Source organism: Pezoporus occidentalis, unplaced genomic scaffold, assembly GCF_034315485.1.
Source record: "Pezoporus occidentalis ecotype Australia unplaced genomic scaffold, CSIRO_AGI_Poc_V1 ctg1093, whole genome shotgun sequence".
Classification (NCBI taxonomy): Eukaryota; Metazoa; Chordata; class Aves; order Psittaciformes; family Psittacidae; genus Pezoporus; species Pezoporus occidentalis.
In genome coordinates, this window is record NW_026912879.1 from 1 (window position 1) to 17,426 (window position 17,426).

The 17,426-nt window shown below is 57.9% G+C and overlaps 2 protein-coding genes across 2 annotated transcripts; one reads left to right on the top strand and one right to left on the bottom strand.

The window, feature by feature from the left end:
- Window positions 1-6: 6 nt before the first annotated feature.
- FARSA (phenylalanyl-tRNA synthetase subunit alpha) lies at window positions 7-2,670 on the bottom strand (the record flags this gene model as incomplete). Its single annotated transcript, XM_062625309.1, has 11 exons — window positions 2,494-2,670; window positions 1,804-1,941; window positions 1,627-1,725; window positions 1,392-1,510; window positions 1,212-1,304; window positions 981-1,109; window positions 784-899; window positions 605-689; window positions 395-494; window positions 120-288; window positions 7-19 (listed from the first exon to the last, which is right to left on the bottom strand). Coding segments are annotated over exons 1-11 (1,217 nt in total), but the record flags the coding sequence as incomplete, so codon positions are not given.
- Window positions 2,671-3,418: 748 nt separating this feature from the next.
- Window positions 3,419-15,110, top strand: CALR (calreticulin; the record flags this gene model as incomplete). The annotated part of the gene is made up of 8 exons (XM_062625319.1): window positions 3,419-3,574; window positions 5,279-5,380; window positions 5,487-5,690; window positions 5,773-5,867; window positions 9,679-9,888; window positions 12,234-12,347; window positions 14,787-14,930; window positions 15,018-15,110. Coding segments are annotated over exons 1-8 (1,062 nt in total), but the record flags the coding sequence as incomplete, so codon positions are not given.
- Between the last annotated feature and the right edge of the window lie 2,316 nt (window positions 15,111-17,426).

Sequence of the window (17,426 nt, forward strand, 5' to 3'; positions counted from 1 at the left end):
AACCGCAGCTGGCTGATACCTGGGGACAGCACAGGGTAAAGGGGTGACCCCGGGGGGGGGGGTGACCCCCAAATTGAGGGTGGGGGTTGTCTTTATCCGTGTGTGTCCCCCCCCCATACCCAGCTTGGTGAAGAACTGCCGGAGGATGCCCATGAGGTGGCCGAGGGTGAGGCCGCGATCGGCCACGACGCCTTCGACCTGATGGAACTCGGCGAGGTGCGTGGCGTCCAGGCTCTCGTTGCGGAACACGCGGTCGATGGAGAAGTATTTCACCGGTGAGAACCTCCCCTGAGCCATAAAGAACAGGGGACACACACACACATCAAGTTATGGGGGTCCCCTACCCCCAAACCAAACCAGCCCCCCCGCCCCATATCCCCGAACCCACCGTTACCTGTTGGGCCAACCTATAGAGCATGCGGGCGCTGGCGGCCGTGGTGTGGGTGCGCAGCAGGTTCCTGCGTGCCTCCTCCAGCTTCCACTCGTATTTGTACCTTTGGGGGGGGTAAAAGGGGATGCAAAGCCCCCCTAAACCCTATGTAGGGTGAGAAGGTTCAGGGGGGACCCTATGGGGTGTTGGGGAGGGGGGGTGTCTCAGCCTCACCCCTGCGAGCCGTAACCTCCCTGCGAATGGACCTTCTTCACCTTGGCTGTGTAACCAGGGGGGAGCTCATTGGCCTCAGCGGGGTCTGTCGGGATAGAAGTGGGGTTCAGGACGGGTGGGGGTGTGTGTTTCTGTTCCCCCCCCCCCCCTTTTCTTCCCCTGACCCCCCTTTTCCCCACCCTGCAGGAAGAAGGTGTCGTGCTGATCCCGCGCCGGGTGCTGCTGCGGCTGGAAAAGGGCATCAAAGTTCCAAAAGGAGCTTTCCACAAAGTTCTGCGTCGGCATCTCCGTGAACCTTGGGGTGCAAAACGCCTTAAACAGGGGGGTTCCCCCTGCCCTGAACTTGGGGGGGGGCACCCCAAACCTTAAACCTCACCCCATTTCCAAGAAGATCTGCCGCAGCTCGGAGCGAACCTTCAACAGCGGATGGAGGTGCCCTGCGGCCGGTGGCAGCCCCAGCGCTGCGAAGTTGTAGGGTTTGAAGGGGAGCTGCCGCCAAGAACCCCTGTTGGGGGGGGGTCACAGCAACGTTTTGGGGCTCCCAGGTAACGTTTTTGGGGTCCTAATAACGTTTTTTTTTGGGGGGGGGGGGGTCCGATGCACTCACGTCGCGATCATCTCCGGCGTCAGCTCCGTCTCCTGCCGCGCCACCGCCGTGCTGAAAGCGCTGCCCTTCCGGATCCAGTAGGATTTGAGGGTGCTGGGGGTGTGTGTGTGTCAAAGGGATTAAAAGGGGTGGTCTCAAGGGGGGGAACCCCAAATTTACACCACACCCCCCCCAACTCACACTTCCAGCAGCAGTTTCCTCCTCTTGAGGTCGTTGCGTTCGCGCTCCGGGACACTCTCGCTCTCCCCTTGGTGCAGGCGCCGCAGGGCCTCCTGCACCGTGTCCTGCACCTCCGGCACCTATGGGTGACCGGGGGGGGTTGTGGGGTGGTGTCACCACCCCCCCACTATGGGGGTAACACGGTGCTGGAGACCCCCCCACCCCGGTGCCCCCATTCCCCCCTTGCTCCACTCACGGCACGGAAGACGCGGGGTCCTCCCGGTGCCCCCTTCTCCAGGCGCAGCCACTTGTTGGCCATGGCCTTACTGAAGCCAACGGAGCCCCCGGGCAGCTTCTAACCGGGGGGGGAACATAGATGAGACCTCCGGTGGTCCCGGTGCTGCCTCACACCCCCCCCCCCCCCGCTACTCACCATGGCATCGCTCTGGGGCAGCCCCTCCGCGGGGAGGCTGCGGAAGAGCCGCACCTCGGGGCTCCCATCCCGCAGCACCTCCGTGCCCTCGGGGCTCAGCTCCCACCGCGTGGCCGCCCGCGCCTCCGCCTCGATCACCTGCGGGGCGGCCGCGTTCAGCACCGGGGGGGTGACCCCGATCCCTGCTCCCCCCCCCTTCCGTATCCCGGTGTAACCGGATGCTCCGGTGCTCACCCCCTCCCCGTATCCCAGTGGAACCGGATCACCGGAGCTCCCCCCCTCCGTATCCCGGTGCAACCGGATGCCCCGGTGCTCCCCCCCCTCCATATCCCGGTGCAACCGGATGCCCCGGTGCTCCCCCCCCTCCATATCCCGGTGCAACCGGATGCCCCGGTGCTCCCCCCCCCCCCCATATCCCGGTGCAACCGGATCACCGGAGCTCTCCCTCCCCCATATCCCGGTACAACCGGATGCCCCGGTGCTCCCCCCCCCTCCGTATCCCGGTGCAACCGGATGCCCCGGAGCTCCCCCCCCCATATCCCGGTACAACCGGATGCCCCGGTGCTCCCCCCCCCCGTATCCCGGTGCAACCGGAGCTCCCCCCCTCCGTATCCCGGTACAACCGGATGCCCCGGAGCTCCCCCCCCCCCCCATATCCCGGTGCAACCGGATGCCCCGGCTCTCACCCACCTCCCCCAGCGCCTGCAGGCTCTTGACGGCTCCCACCAGGGTCTGGTGGTCGAGGCCGAGCGCGGCGGCCGCCTCCAGGCTGCAGAGGCCGCCCCCGGGTCCCGGCGCCTCCCGCTCCAGGCGCTGCAGGAGCCGCTCGGCCACGCTGGGCGACATCGTCGGCGGCCGGAAGCGAAGCCGGCACCGACCGGAAGCGGAGGGAGCGGAAGGCGCCATCTTGAAGGCAGCGTTAGTAGGGCGGCGCCATCTTGAGTGTGGCGGTCGCCATCTTGGGCGCGGCGGACCTGCCCCACCGGTGGGGATTTGGGTGGGTGGGTGGGGGATGAATGACGTCATGAGGTCGCGGAGTGACGTCACGAGGGTGAGGCCGTCGTGCGTGGCGTCATTCGAGGGCGTGACGTCACCGTCGCGTCACTGCTATCGCGATCCCTGAAATAAGGGGGCACCCCCCCCCGGGAGTCACGTGCCTCGCCATCCCATAATAACACCGGGATGAGGATCCGGCCCCTCCCCCCCCTCCCCTCCTCTCCCCTCCCCCCTCCGGTGCTATTATGGGATGGCGGCACCGCCCCTCACGTGGTCTGCGGGGGGGGGGGGAGGCATGCGCCTTTAAGAGCGCGCCTGCGTGCTCACGTGACCGCGGTGACACGCCCAGCTCGGCGGGAGGGCGGGGAAGAGGCGTCCCCCTCCTAACGCGTGGTCGCTCCTGATTGGCCCCCTCGCGCAGCCAATGAGAAGCGGCCATCTGGGACGCCAACGTTCGGGGGCGCCGTCGCCGCCGGCCAGCGGGCGGGCGGCCAATAGGAGCGGGTCCTCGGAAGGCAGCGGCCAATGGGAGGTGCCGGGAGGCGGGACGAGGGGCGGCGGGGTTATATAAGGCGGCGCCGCCTCCGTCCCCCTCCGCAGTGCCGGGCGCCGGCGAGGCCGGGAGGGAGCCGTCGGTGCGGAGCGGAACGGGCTGGGCCGCGTGAGGACCCCGTCATGGCCCCCAGCAGCTTCCCCCCTGTCCTGCTCGGAGCTCTCCTGGCGCTGGCGGCCGCGGAGCCCACCCAGTACTTCCGGGAGGAGTTCGGGGATGGAGGTGAGGGGGGGGGTGTGGGGCTGGGGTACATAGGGGTGAGGGGGTCCCGTTGGGGAAGGTGTGGGGCTGAGGGGGCTCCAATGAGGTAGATGTGGGGCTGAGGGGGCTCCAATGAGGTAGATGTGGGACTGAGGGGGTCCCATTGGGGTAGATGTGGGGCTGAGGGGGATCCCGTTGGGGTGGATGTGGGGCTGAGGGGGTTCCAATGAGGTAGATGTGGCGCTGAGGGGGACCCATTGGGGTAGATGTGGGGTTGGGGTCCCCTGGGGTACATAGGGGTGAGGGGGTCCCGTTGGGGAAGGTGTGGGGCTGAGGGGGTTCCACTGAGGTAGATGTGGGGCTGAGGGGGTTCCAATGAGGAAGATGTGGGGCTGAGGGGGTCCCATTGAGGTAGATGTGGGGCTGGGATCCCCTGGGGTACATAGGGGTGAGGGGGTCCCGTTTCGAAGGTGTGGGGCTGAGGGGGTTCTCGTTGGGGTAGATGTGGGGCTGAGGGGGTCCCATTGAGGTAGATGTGGGGCTGGGATCCCCTGGGGTACATAGGGGTGAGGGGGTCCCGTTGGGGAAGGTGTGGGGCTGAGGGGGTTCCACTGAGGTAGATGTGGGGCTGAGGGGGTTCCATTGGGGTAGATGTGGGGTTGGGATCCCCTGGGGTACATAGGGGTGAGGGGGTCCCGTTGGGATCGGTGTGGGACTGAGGGGGTTCCAATGAGGTAGATGTGGGGCTGAGGGAGGTCCCATTGGGGCAAATGTGGGGCTGAGGGGGTCCCTTTGAGGTAGATGTGGTGCTGAGGGGGTGCCTTTGAGGTAGCTGTGGGGCTGGCGGGGTCCCCTTGAGGTAGATGTGGGGCTGAGGGGGTCCCATTGAGGTAGGTGTGGGGCTGAGGGAAGTCCCATTGGGGCAGATGTAGGGCTGGGGGGGGATCCCCTGGGGTATTGAGGGGTCCCATTGGGGTTGATGTGGGGCTGAGGGATGGGGGTGTTCTCTGGAAGGGTTAAGGTCCCCCCCAGGCCCTATAGGTCTGGGGGGTGGGAATCCCCTTGTGAGGTTGGTATAGGGCTGAAGGAGGTGGCCTGTGGGGGGGATGCATAGGGCTGAGGGGGTCCCATTGGTGTCGATGTGGGGCTGAGGGATGGGGGTGCTCTCTGAAGGGTTTAGGGTCCCCCATGGCGTTATAGGGCTATGGGGGACTCTCCTATGTCCTATAGGGCTGAATGGGGTGGCCTATGGGGAGAGGATGTGGGGCTGAATGGAGCCGAGAGACTCCCCCCCCAAAGTGGGGCTGAGGAGCATGAGGGTGATGTGAGAGTCAATGGGGGCCTGTGATCAAGCCTTGGGGGGGGGATGGGGAAGGGTGGGGCTGAATGGAGCCTTATAACTTGGGGGGCAGAGGGGTTCCCTAGTGGGAGGGTTTGTGGTCTTCTGCAGTCCCAAACCCTCTCTTGACCCCCTAGTGTCTCTATATATGTATTGATATATATGGGGCCGAGTGAGGCCCCATTGGGGCACATGTGGGGCCGAGCGAGGCCCCACTGTGGCAAACACAGGGCTGAGTGTGTGGGGGGAATCTCTACAACCAGTCACAGATGCCTCCCCCAGTGCTCTAAACCTGGGCGCAGTCCCTTTTGTGGGGTATCTATGGGCCCAAAACCGCCTCAAACCCCCACTTATGGGTTCTGACTGATGTCCCCCCTGCCCCATAGATGCCTGGACCCACCGCTGGGTGGAATCCAAGCACAAACCCGACTACGGGCGCTTCGTGCTCAGCGCCGGCAAGTTCTATGGGGACGCCGAGAAGGACAAAGGTAAAGCTTGGAGCTGCCTGCATCCCCATTGGGGATGATATGGGGGGGGATCAATCCCCTTTCTTGCCCCACACTTTTCAACCCCACACATTCCCGGTGTCCATAGGGATCCAGACGAGCCAGGACGCCCGTTTCTATGCTCTCTCTGCTCGCTTCGAGCCCTTCAGTAACCGCGCTAAGAGCTTGGTGCTGCAGTTCACCGTGAAGCACGAGCAGAGCATCGACTGCGGCGGGGGTTACGTGAAGCTCTTCCCCGCCAGCCTCAACCAGGACGACATGCACGGCGATTCCGAGTATAACATCATGTTCGGTGCGTGCCCCATAAGTGTGCCCCATAGGATCTTCATCATCCCCACCCCCGGCCCCCTTTCAGCATCCTCTTCCTCCTCCAGGCCCCGATATCTGCGGCCCCGGCACTAAGAAGGTTCACGTTATCCTTAACTACAAAGGGAAGAATGTGCTTATCAATAAGGACATACGATGCAAGGTAAAGAAAAAGGGGGGTGCTGTGCCCCACATGTGTGGGGCTGACTGCCCCATATGGCTTAATGAAGTGGGGGGGTGCGTTGGGGAGTGTGTGTGTAGGTGCTGCTTCTCCATGGGGGGATGTTGAGGGTTCTTTGCCCCATATTGGGGGTGTTTCTCTTTTATGTGGGGTAATGAGATGTGGGGGGGGGGGGGTAATGGGGCTCTTGCCCCACATTGGTAATGGGGGTTCCTGCCCTATATGAGGTGTTGGGGGGTGGCTGCTTCATGTAGGGTAATGAGATGTGTATGGGGGATAATGGGGTTCCTGCCCCACATTGGTAATGGGGTTCTTGCCCTACATTAGGTGTTGGGGGGTGTCCTTACCTCATGTGGGGTAATGAGATGTGTATGGGGGGGTAATGGGGTTCCTGCCCCACATTGGGTGTTGGGGGGTGTCTGTGAGTCACATGGGGTAATGAGATGGGGTAATGGGGTTCCTGCCCCACATTGGGTGTTTGGGGGTGTCCCTTTCTCATGTGGGGTAATGAGATGTGTGTGTGGGGGTAATGGGGTTCCTGCCCCACATTGGGTGTTTTGGGGGTGTCCCTTTCTCGTGTGGGGTAATGAGATGTGTATGGGGGGTAATGGGGTTTCTGCCCCACATTGGGTGTTGGGGGGTGTCTGTGCTTCATGTAGAGTAATGAGATGTGTATGTATAGGGCCCCCCATTGGTAATGGGGTTCCTGCCCTATATGAGGTGTTGGGGGGTGGCTGCTTCATGTAGAGTAATGAGATGTGTATGGGGGGTAATGGGGTTCTTGCCCTACATTAGGTGTTGGGGGCTGTCCTTACCTCATCTGGGGTAATGAGATGTGTATGGGGGGGGTAATGGGGTTCCTGCCCCACATTGGGTGTTTGGGGGTGTCCCTTTCTCATGTGGGGTAATGAGATGTGTATGGGGGGGTAATGGGGTTCCTGCCCCACATTGGGTGTTGGGGGGTGTCTGTGAGTCACATGGGGTAATGAGTTGGGGGGGTAATGGGGTTCCTGCCCCACATTGGGTGTTTGGGGGTGTCTGTGCTTCATGTAATGAGATGTGTATGGGGGGGTAATGGGGTTCCTGCCCCACATTGGGTGTTTGGGGGTGTCCCTTTCTCATGTGGGGTAATGAGATGTGTATGGGGGGGTAATGGGGTTCCTGCCCCACATTGGGTGTTGGGGGGTGTTTGTGCTTCATGTAGGGTAATGAGATGTATATGGGGGGGTAATGGGGTTCCTGCCCCACATTGGGTGATGTGATGATTGGAGTTGGGGGGGGTCTTTGCCCCCAGTGGGGTGATGAAGGGGTGATGGGGGTTCCATGCCCCATGTTTGGTGATGGAGTGTGCTTGGGGGAAGGGGTTCCTGCCCCCCATTAAGGAAGGGACAGGGTTGGGGGGGGGTTCTTGCCCCACATTCTGTGATGGGAAGTGATGGAGATGCCCTGTTCTATGTGGGGGGTATCCCTGCCCCACATTGGGGTGTGATGGAGGTATCCCTGTCCCCTATGGGGGGGGGTATCCCTGCTCCCTATGGGGTGATGTGTGGGTCCCTGCCCCATATCGTGTAATGTGGGATAATGGAGTTGGGGGTGGGTGTGTGTGTGCATCCCTTCCACCGTGGGGCAGTCCTTATCCCTTATGGATGTGATGGGGGGGTCCTTGCTCCCTATGGGGCCCTGTGTGGCTCCCCGCTCCCTATGGGGCCCTGTGTGGCTCCCCGCTCCCTATGGGGCCTGTGTGGCTCCCCGCTCCCTATGGGGCCTGTGTGGCTCCCCGCTCCCTATGGGGTGATGTGTGGGTCCCTGCTCCCTATGGGGTGATGTGTGGGTCCCTGCTCCCTATGGGGTGATGTGTGGGTCCCTGCTCCCTATGGGGTGATGTGTGGGTCCCTGCTCCCTATGGGGCAATGTGTGGGTCCCTGCCCCATATTGTGTAATGTGGGATAATGGAGTTGGTGGGTGTGCATCCCTTCCACCATGGCTCACCCCTTATCCCTTATGAATGTGATGGGGGGGGTCCCTGCTCCCTATGGGGCGATGTGTGGGTCCCTGCCCCATATGGTGTAATGTGGGTAATGGAGTTGGGGTATGTGCATCCCTTCCACTGTGGGGCAATCCTTATCCCTTATGGATGTGTTTGGTGGGGGGGGGGGTCCCTGGTCTCTCTGGGGCAATGTGTGGGTCCCTGCCCCACATCGTGTAATGTGGGATAATGGAGTTGGGGGGGGGGGGTGTGTGTGCATCCCTTCCACCGTGCATCAGCCCTTATGAATGTGATGGGTGAAGGGGGGTCCCTGCTCCCTATGGGGCAATGTGTGGGTCCCTGCTCCCTATGGGGCGATGTGTGGGTCCCTGCCCCATATGGTGTAATGTGGGTAATGGAGTTGGGGTATGTGCATCCCTTCCACGGTGGGGCAATCCTTATCCCTTATGAATGTGATGGGGGGGTTCCCTGCTCCCTATGGGGCAATGTGTGGACCCCTGCTCCCTATGGGGCGATGTGTGGGTCCCTGCCCCACATGGTGTAATGTGGGATAATGGTGTTGGGGGGGGGGTGTGTGCATCCCTTCCACCATGGCTCACCCCTTATCCCTTATGAATGTGATGGGGGGGTTCCCTGCTCCCTATGGGGCAATGTGTGGACCCCTGCTCCCTATGGGGCAATGTGTGGGTCCCTGCCCCATATGGTGTAATGTGGGATAATGGAGTTGGTGGGTGTGCATCCCTTCCACTGTGGGGCAATCCTTATCCCTTATGAATGTGATGGGGGGGTTCCCTGTTCCCTACGGGGCCGTGTGTGGCTCCCTGCTCCCTATGGGGCCATGCGTGGCTCCCTGCTCCCTATGGGGCCATGCGTGGCTCCCTGCTCCCTATGGGGCCATGCGTGGCTCCCTGCTCCCTATGGGGCCATGCGTGGCTCCCTGCTCCCTATGGGGCCATGCGTGGCTCCCTGCTCCCTATGGGGCCATGCGTGGCTCCCTGCTCCCTATGGGGCCATGCGTGGCTCCCTATTCCCTATGGGGCAATGTGTGGCTCCCCACTCCCTATGGGGCCATGTGTGGGTCCCTGCCCCACATCGTGTAATGTGGCATAATGGAGTTGGGGTGGGGGGGGGGGTGTGTGCATCCCTTCCACCATGGCTCACCCCTTATCCCTTATGAATGTGATGGGGGGGTCCCTGCTCCCTATGGGGCCGCGCGTGGCTCCCTGCTCCCTATGGGGCAATGTGTGGGTCCCTGCCCCATATGGTATAATGTGGGATAATGGAGTGTGTGTGTGGGGGTGTGTGCATCCCTTCCACCATGGCTCAACCCTTACCCCTTATGAATGTGATGGGGGGGTCCCCGCTCCCTGTGGGGCAATGTGTGGGTCCCTGCCCCATATGGTGTAATGTGGGATAATGGAGTTGGGGGGTGTGCATCCCTTCCACCGTGGGGCAGTCCTTATCCCTTATGAATGTGATGGGGGGGTTCCCTGCTCCCTATGGGGCAATGTGTGGACCCTTGCTCCCTCTGGGGCGATATGTGGCTCCCTGCTCCCTATGGGGCAATGTGTGGGTCCCTGCTCCCTATGGGGCGATGTGTGGGTCCCTGCCCCATATGGTGTAATGTGGGATAATGGAGTTGGTGGGTGTGCATCCCTTCCACCATGACTCACCCCTTATCCCTTATGAATGTGATGGTGGGGTCCCTGCTCCCTATGGGGTGATGTGTGGACCCCTGCTCCCTATAGGGCAGTATGTGGGTCCCTGCCCCACACCTGACTTGTGGGGCTCTTCCCCCCCCCATAGGACGATGAGTTCACGCACCTCTACACCCTGGTGCTGCGCCCGGACAACACGTACGAGGTGAAGATCGACAACGGGCGCGTGGAGGGGGGGGCCCTGGAGGACGATTGGGACCTGCTCCCCCCCCGCCGCATCCGCGACCCCCAGGCCCAAAAACCCCAGGACTGGGACGAGCGCGCCAAGATCGATGACCCCGAGGACACCAAACCTGAGGTGGGGGAGGGGGGAAGGGGGGGGAGGGGCTTTGGGGGGTGGGGTTGAGGGTGTCTATGGGGTCTTGAAGGGGGTTTGGGGGGGGGTCTGGGGGTGTCTATGGGGTCTTGAGGGGGGTTTGGGGGGGCTGAGGGTGTCTATGGGGTCTTGAGAGTGGTTTGGGGGGGCTGAGGGTGTCTATGGGGTCTTGAGGGTGGTTGGGGGGGGTTAGGGGTTTTGGGGGGGCTGAGGGTGTCTATGGGGTCTTGAGAGTAGTTTGGGGGGGCTGAGGGTGTCTATGGGGTCTTGAGGGGGGTTTGGGGGGTCTGGGGGTGTCTGTGGGGTCTTGAGGGTGGTTTGGGGGGCTGAGGGTGTCTATGGGGTCTTGAGGGGGGTATTGGGGGGGTTAGGGGTTTTGGGGGGGGTTGAGGGTGTCTATGGGTTCTTGAGGTGGGGGTTGGGGGTATTGGGGGGGGCTGAGGGTGTCTGTGGGGTCTTGAGGGTGGTTTGGGGGGGCTGAGGGTGTCTATGGGGTCTTGAAGGGGGTTTGGGGGGGGTCTGAGGGGGTTGGGGGGTCTATGGGGTCTTAGGAGGTTTGGGGGGGCTGAGGGTGTCTATGGGGTGAGGGGGGTTTGGGGGGGGGCTTTGGGGGGGTCTGGGGGGTCTTGGGGGGTTTAGGGTGGTGGGGTCTTAGGGGGTTTGGGGGGGGGGGGTATGGGTGTCTTGGGGGGGGTTGAGGGGGTTTGGGGGGGCTGAGGGTGTCTCTGGGGTCTTGAGGGGGGATTAGGGGTATTGGGGGGGTTTAGGGGTTTTGGGGGGAGGGGTTGAGGGTGTCTATGGGGTCTTGAAGGGGGTTTGGGGGGGGCTGAGGGTGTCTGTGGGGTCTTGAGGGTGGTTTGGGGGGGCTGAGGGTGTCTATGGGGTCTTGAGGGTGGTTTGGGGGGGGGGGGGTCTGGGGGTGTCTGTGGGGTCTTGTTTGGGGGGCAAAAAGGGGGGGGGTTTGGGCTTTGGGGGGGGTTGAGGGTGTCTATGGGGTCTTGAGGGTGGTTTGGGGGGGGTTGAGGGTGTCTGTGGGGTCTTGAGGGTGGTTTGGGGGGGCAAAAGGGGGGCTGAGGGTGTCTATGGGGTCTTGAGGGTCTGATGGGGTGTTTGGGGTCTTGAGGGGGTCTTGGGGGGGGGGGTTTGGGGGGGGGGGGTTGAGGGTGTCTATGGGGTCTTGAGGGTGGTTTGGGGGGGCTGAGGGTGTCTGTGGGGTCTTGAAGGGGGTTTGGGGGGGGTCTGGGGGTGTCTATGGGGTCTTGAGAGTGGTTGGGGGGGCTGAGGGTGTCTATGGGGTCTTTTGGGGGGGGGGTTTGGGGGGGCTGAGGGTGTCTATGGGGTCTTGAGGGGGGTTTGGGGGGGGCTGGGGGTGTCTGTGGGGTCTTGGGGGGTTTAGGGTTATTTGGGGGGTTTAGGGGCTTTGGGGGGGGCTGAGGGTGTCTATGGGGTCTTGAGGGTGGTTTGGGGGGCCTGAGGGTGTCTGTGGGGTCTTGAGGGGGGGTTAGGGGTATTGGGGTTTAGGGGCTTTGGGGGGGTTGAGGGGTGTCTGTATGGTCTTGAGGGGGGGTTGGGGTTATTGGGGGGGCTGAGGGTGTCTATGGGGTCTTGAGTGGTTTGGGGGTGTCTGGGGGTGTCTGTGGGGTCTTGAGGGGGGTTTGGGGGGGCTGAGGGTTTCTATGGGGTCTTGAAGGGGTTTTGGGGGGGGGGTTGAGGGTGTCTGGGGTCTTGAGGGTGGTTTGGGGGGGCTGAGGGTGTCTATGGGGTCTTGAGGGGGGGTTTAGGGGTATTGGGGGGGTTTAGGGGCTTTGGGGGGGGCTGAGGGTGTCTATGGGGTCTTGAGGGGGGTATTGGGGGGGTTAGGGGTTTTGGGGGGAGGGGTTGAGGGTGTCTGTGGGGTCTTGAAGGGGGTTTGGGGGGGCTGAGGGTGTCTATGGGGTCTTGAGGGGGGTTTGGGGGGGTCTGGGGTTTTGGGGGGGCTGAGGGTGTCTATGGGGACTTGAGGGGGGTTTGGGGATCTGAGGGTGTCTATGGGGTCTTGAGGGTGGTTTGGGGGGGCTGAGGGTGTCTATGGGGTCTTGGGGGGGGCTGGAGGTATTGGGTGGGTATTGGGGGGTTTAGGGGCTTTGGGAGGGGCTGAGGGTGTCTGTGGGGTCTTGAAGGGGGGTTTGGGGGTATTGGGGGGGGCTGAGGGTTTTTGTGGGGTCTTGAGAGTGGTTTGGGGGGGCCCTGAGGGTGTCTATGGGGTGTTGGGGGTGGTTTGGGGTCACTGGGGGTGTCCATGGGGTGTTGGGGTTCCGGCCCTGCCCTGACCCCCCCGTTCCCTGCAGGACTGGGATAAACCCGAGCACATCCCGGACCCCGATGCCAAGAAGCCGGAGGACTGGGACGAGGAAATGGATGGGGAGTGGGAGCCCCCCGTCATCCAGAACCCGGAGTACAAGGTGGGGGGCGCTTTATGGGGTGCTCTGGGTGCTTTATGGGGTGCTTTGGGTGCTTTTGGGGTGGTTTGGGCTCTTTATGGGGTGCTTTTGGGGTGCTCTGGGCTCTTTATGGGGTGCTCTGGGCTCTTTATGGGGTGCTCTGGGCTCTTTATGGGGTGCTCTGGGTGCTTTATGGGGTGCTCTGGGTGCTTTATGGGGTGCTTTGGGTGCTTTTGGGGTGGTTTGGGCTCTTTAGGGGGTGCTCTGGGTGCTTTATGGGGTGCTCTGGGTGCTTTATGGGGTGCTCTGGGTGCTTTATGGGGTGCTTTGGGTGCTTTTGGGGTGGTTTGGGCTCTTTAGGGGGTGCTCTGGGTGCTTTAGGGGGTGCTCTGGGTGCGTTTTGGGGTGCTCTGGGTGCTTTAGGGGGTGCTTTGGGCGCTTTATGGGGTGCTCTGGGTGCTTTATGGGGTGCTCTGGGTGCTTTTGGGGTGCTTTGGGTGCTTTATGGGGTGCTTTGGGTGCTTTATGGGGTGCTCTGGGTGCTTTATGGGGTGCTCTGGGTGCTTTATGGGGTGCTCTGGGTGCTTTATGGGGTGCTCTGGGTGCTTTATGGGGTGCTCTGGGCGCTTTATGGGGTGCTTTGGGTGCTTTTGGGATGGTTTGGGCTCTTTAGGGGGTGCTCTGGGTGCTTTATGGGGCGGTTTGGGGGTGGTTTGGGCGCTTTATGGGGAGGTTTGGGCTCTTTATGGGGGGTTTGAGGTGGTTTGGGGTGCTTTATGGGGTGCTTTGGGGACGGTTTGGGGTGCTTTTGGGGCTGTTGCGGTGCAGTTTGGGGTGCTTTATGGGGCGGTTTGGGGGTGGTTTGGGCGCTTTATGGGGAGGTTTGGGCTCTTTATGGGGGGTTTGAGGTGGTTTGGGGTGCTTTATGGGGTGCTTTGGGGCGGTTTGGGGTGCTTTGGGGGCGGTTTGGGGTGCTTTTGGGGCTGTTGGGGTGTGGTTTAGGGTGCTTTATGGGGTGGTTTGGGTGCTTTATGGGGCGGTTTGGGTGCTTTTTGGGGCGGTTTGGGGTGGTTTTGGGGGTGTTTTGGGTGCTTTGGGGTGGTTTGGGGGTGTTTTGGGGTGCTTTGGGGGCGGCTTGGGGTGCTTTATGGGGTGCTTGGGGCGCTTTTTGGGGTGGTTTGGGTGTGTTTTGGGGCGCTTTTGGGGTGGTTTGGGTGCGTTTTGGGGTGCTTTTGGGGGCATTTTGCGGTGCTTGGGGTGCTTTATGGGGTGCGTTTTGGGGTGGTTTGTGTGTTTTGGGGCACTTTTTGGGGTGGTTTGGGTGTGTTTTGGGGCGTTTTTTGGGGTGGTTTGGGTGCTTTATGGGTGGTTTGGGGGCGTTTTGGGGTGGTTTGGGTGCTTTATGGTTGGTTTGGGTGTGTTTTGGGGTGCTTTTGGGGGCGTTTTGGGGTGCTTTATGGGGTGGTTTGGGTGTGTTTTGGGGTGCATTTTGGGGTGGTTTTGGTGTGTTTTGGGGCGCTTTTGGGGCGGTTTTTGGGGTGGTTTGGGGCGGTTTGGGTGCTTTTGGGGGTGCTTTGGGTGCATTTTGGGGTGCTTTATGGGGTGGTTTGGGTGCTTTATGGGGAGGTTTGGGGGTGGTTTGGGTGCTTTAGGTTGCGTTTTGGGGTGGTTTGGGTGTGTTTTGGGGCGCTTTTGGGGCAGTTTGGGTGCATTTTGGGGTGGTTTGGGTGTGTTTTGGGGTGCTGTTTGGGGCGGTTTGGGGTTTTTGGGGTGGTTTGGGGTGCTTTTTGGGGTGGTTTGGGTGCTTTTGGGGGTGCTTTGGGTGTGTTTTGGGGTGCTTTATGGGGTGGTTTGGGTGCTTCTTGGGGTGCTTTATGGGGTGGTTTGGGTGCTTCTTGGGGTGCTTTATGGGGCGGTTTGGGTGGTTTGGGGTGCTTTTGGGGGCATTTTGGGCGCTTTTTGGGGCGGTTTGGGGTGCTTTTTGGGGCGCTTCGGGGCGCTTTTGGGGTGGTTTGGGTGCTTTATGGGGTGGTTTGGGGTGCTTTTTGGGGCGCTTCGGGGCGCTTTTGGGGTGGTTTGGGTGCTTTATGGGGTGGTTTGGGGTGCTTTTTGGGGTGGTTTGGGCTCTTTATGGGGGGGGGTTGAGGTGGTTTGGGGTGCTTTATGGGGTGGTTGGGAGCATTTTGGGGTGCTTTTTGGGGCTTTTGGGGTGCTTTTGGGGGCGGTTTGGCTGCTTTATGGGGGGTTTGGGTCCTTTTTGGGGTCCTTTTTGGGGGTTTGGGTGCGTTCTGGGCCGCTTTTGGGGGCGGTTTGAGTGGTTTATGGGGCCGTTTGGGGCGGTTTGGGTGCTTTTTGGGGGGTTTGGGTGCATTTTGGGGTGCTTTTGGGGGTGCTTTGGGTGCTTTATGGGTACTTTGGGTGCATTTTGGGGTGCTCTGACCCCCCCATTCCCCCCCGTAGGGCGAGTGGCGGCCGCGGCAGATCGACAACCCCGACTACAAGGGCAAATGGGTGCACCCCGAGATCGACAACCCCGACTACAGCCCCGACCCCTTGCTCTACGCCTACGACAGCTTCGGTGTCATTGGCCTCGACCTCTGGCAGGTGGGACCCCCTCCAGCCCCATAGAGAACCCCCCCCAACCCTATAGAACCCCCCCCCCAAACCCCACTTTTCCCCCTTCTTTTATAGGTGAAATCCGGGACCATCTTTGACAACTTCCTTATCACCGACGATGAGAAACTGGCTGAGGAGATTGGGAATGAGACTTGGGGGGCCACCAAGGTACCCCCCATATCATACACCCCCCCATATCATACACCCCCTACATCACATACACCCTATATATTGCCCCCCATGCCCCTTTATTCCTATTCCCCCTCTATGGTTCTTGTGTCCTCTTCCTGACCACCCCTGCACCTGATCCGTACCCTATATATCCCCCCTGCTGCCATCCCATGCTCTCCCCCAGTCATCTATAAGGTTATCATCTATAAGGTTATCAATCATCTATAAGGTCAGCATCTATAAAGTTATCATCTATAAGGTCAGCATCTATAAGGTTATCAATCATCTATAAGGTCACCATCTATAAAGTTATCATCTATAAGGTCAGCATCTATAAGGTTATCATCTATAAGGTCAGCATCTGTAAGGTTATCAATCATCTATAAGGTTATCAGTCATCTATAAGGTCACCATCTATAAAGTTATCATCTATAAGGTCAGCATCTATAAGGTTATCAATCATCTGTAAGGTCAGCATCTATAAGGTCAGCATCTATAAGGTCAGCATCTATAAGGTCAGCATCTATAAGGTCAGCATCTATAAGGTTATCAATCATCTATAAGGTTATCAATCATCTATAAGGTTATCAATCATCTATAAGGTCAGCATCTATAAAGTTATCATCTATAAGGTCAGCATCTATAAGGTTATCAATCATCTATAAGGTCAGCATCTATAAGGTTATCATCTATAAAGTTATCATCTATAAGGTTATAGCACATTATATATGATAGCACTATATAATAACCTTATAGATGATAACTTTATTATAAGGCTATCACTTTATATGTTATAATCTCATATATGATAATCTTATATATGGTAACCTTATGTATTATAACCTTATATGGTATAATCTCATATACAATCACCTTATATATGGTAAAGTCATGTGTAGTAACCTTACACATGATAGGGATATCATATATAAGGTGATTGTGTATGATCTTATTGTATATGAGATTATACCATATAAGGTTATCATATGTGAGATTATAATATATAAAGCTATCACATACAATGTTATATATAAGCTATCATATATAAGGTTATTATCTAATGCTATCGTATAGAAGGTTATCATATAGGAGGTTATAATACATAAAGTTATCATATATAAGGCTATTGTATATAATGTACTACAGCTTTATATAGGGTAGCCTTATACGTGGTGATAACCTTCTATATGATAGCCTTATATATGATAACCTTATGTATCACAACCTTACAACCAGGGTTATATGATCATCTCATAATACATATATATGATATCATAGATAAGGTTATAATACATAAGTTATCATATATGAGGTTTATATTATAACCTTATCTATGATAACTTATGTATTATAACCTTATCTATGATAACTTATGTATTACAACCTTACAACCAGGGTTATATGATAATCTTATAATACATATATATGATAACTTATGTATTATAACCTTATCTATGATAACTTATCATATATGAGGTTATAATACATAAGTTATCATAAATAAGGTTATAATACATAAGTTATCACATATGAGGTTATAATACATAAGTTATCATATATGAGGTTATAATACATAAGTTATATATGAGGTTGTAATACATATGTATTATAACCTCATATATGATAAGTTATCATAGATAAGGTTATAATACATAAGTTATGTATTACAACCTTACAACCAGGGTTATATGATAATCTTATAATACATATATATGATAACTTATGTATTATAACCTCATATATGATAACTTACGTATTATAACCTCATATATGATAACTTATGTATTATAACCTCATATGATAACTTATGTATTATAACCTCATATAACTTATGCATTATAACATCATATATGATAACTTACGTATTATAACCTTACATGTGAAAACCTCATACATGATAGCCTTCTACATGACAATAGCCTTATACATGATGATAACCTTATGTATTATAACCCTGTATGTGCAAACCCCATACATGACCCCCCATACATGACCCCCCATACATGACCCCCCATACATGACCCCCCATACATGACCCCCCATCACACCCCATACATGACCCCCCATACATCACACCCCATACATGACCCCCCCTCCATCACACCCCATACATGACACCCCCTCCATCACACCCCATACATGACACCCCCTCCATCACACCCCATACATGACACCCCCCTCCATCACACCCCATACATGACACCCCCTCCATCACACCCCATACATGACACCCCCTCCATCACACCCCATACATGACACCCCCCCTCCATCACACCCCATACATGACACCCCCCCTCCATCACACCCCATACA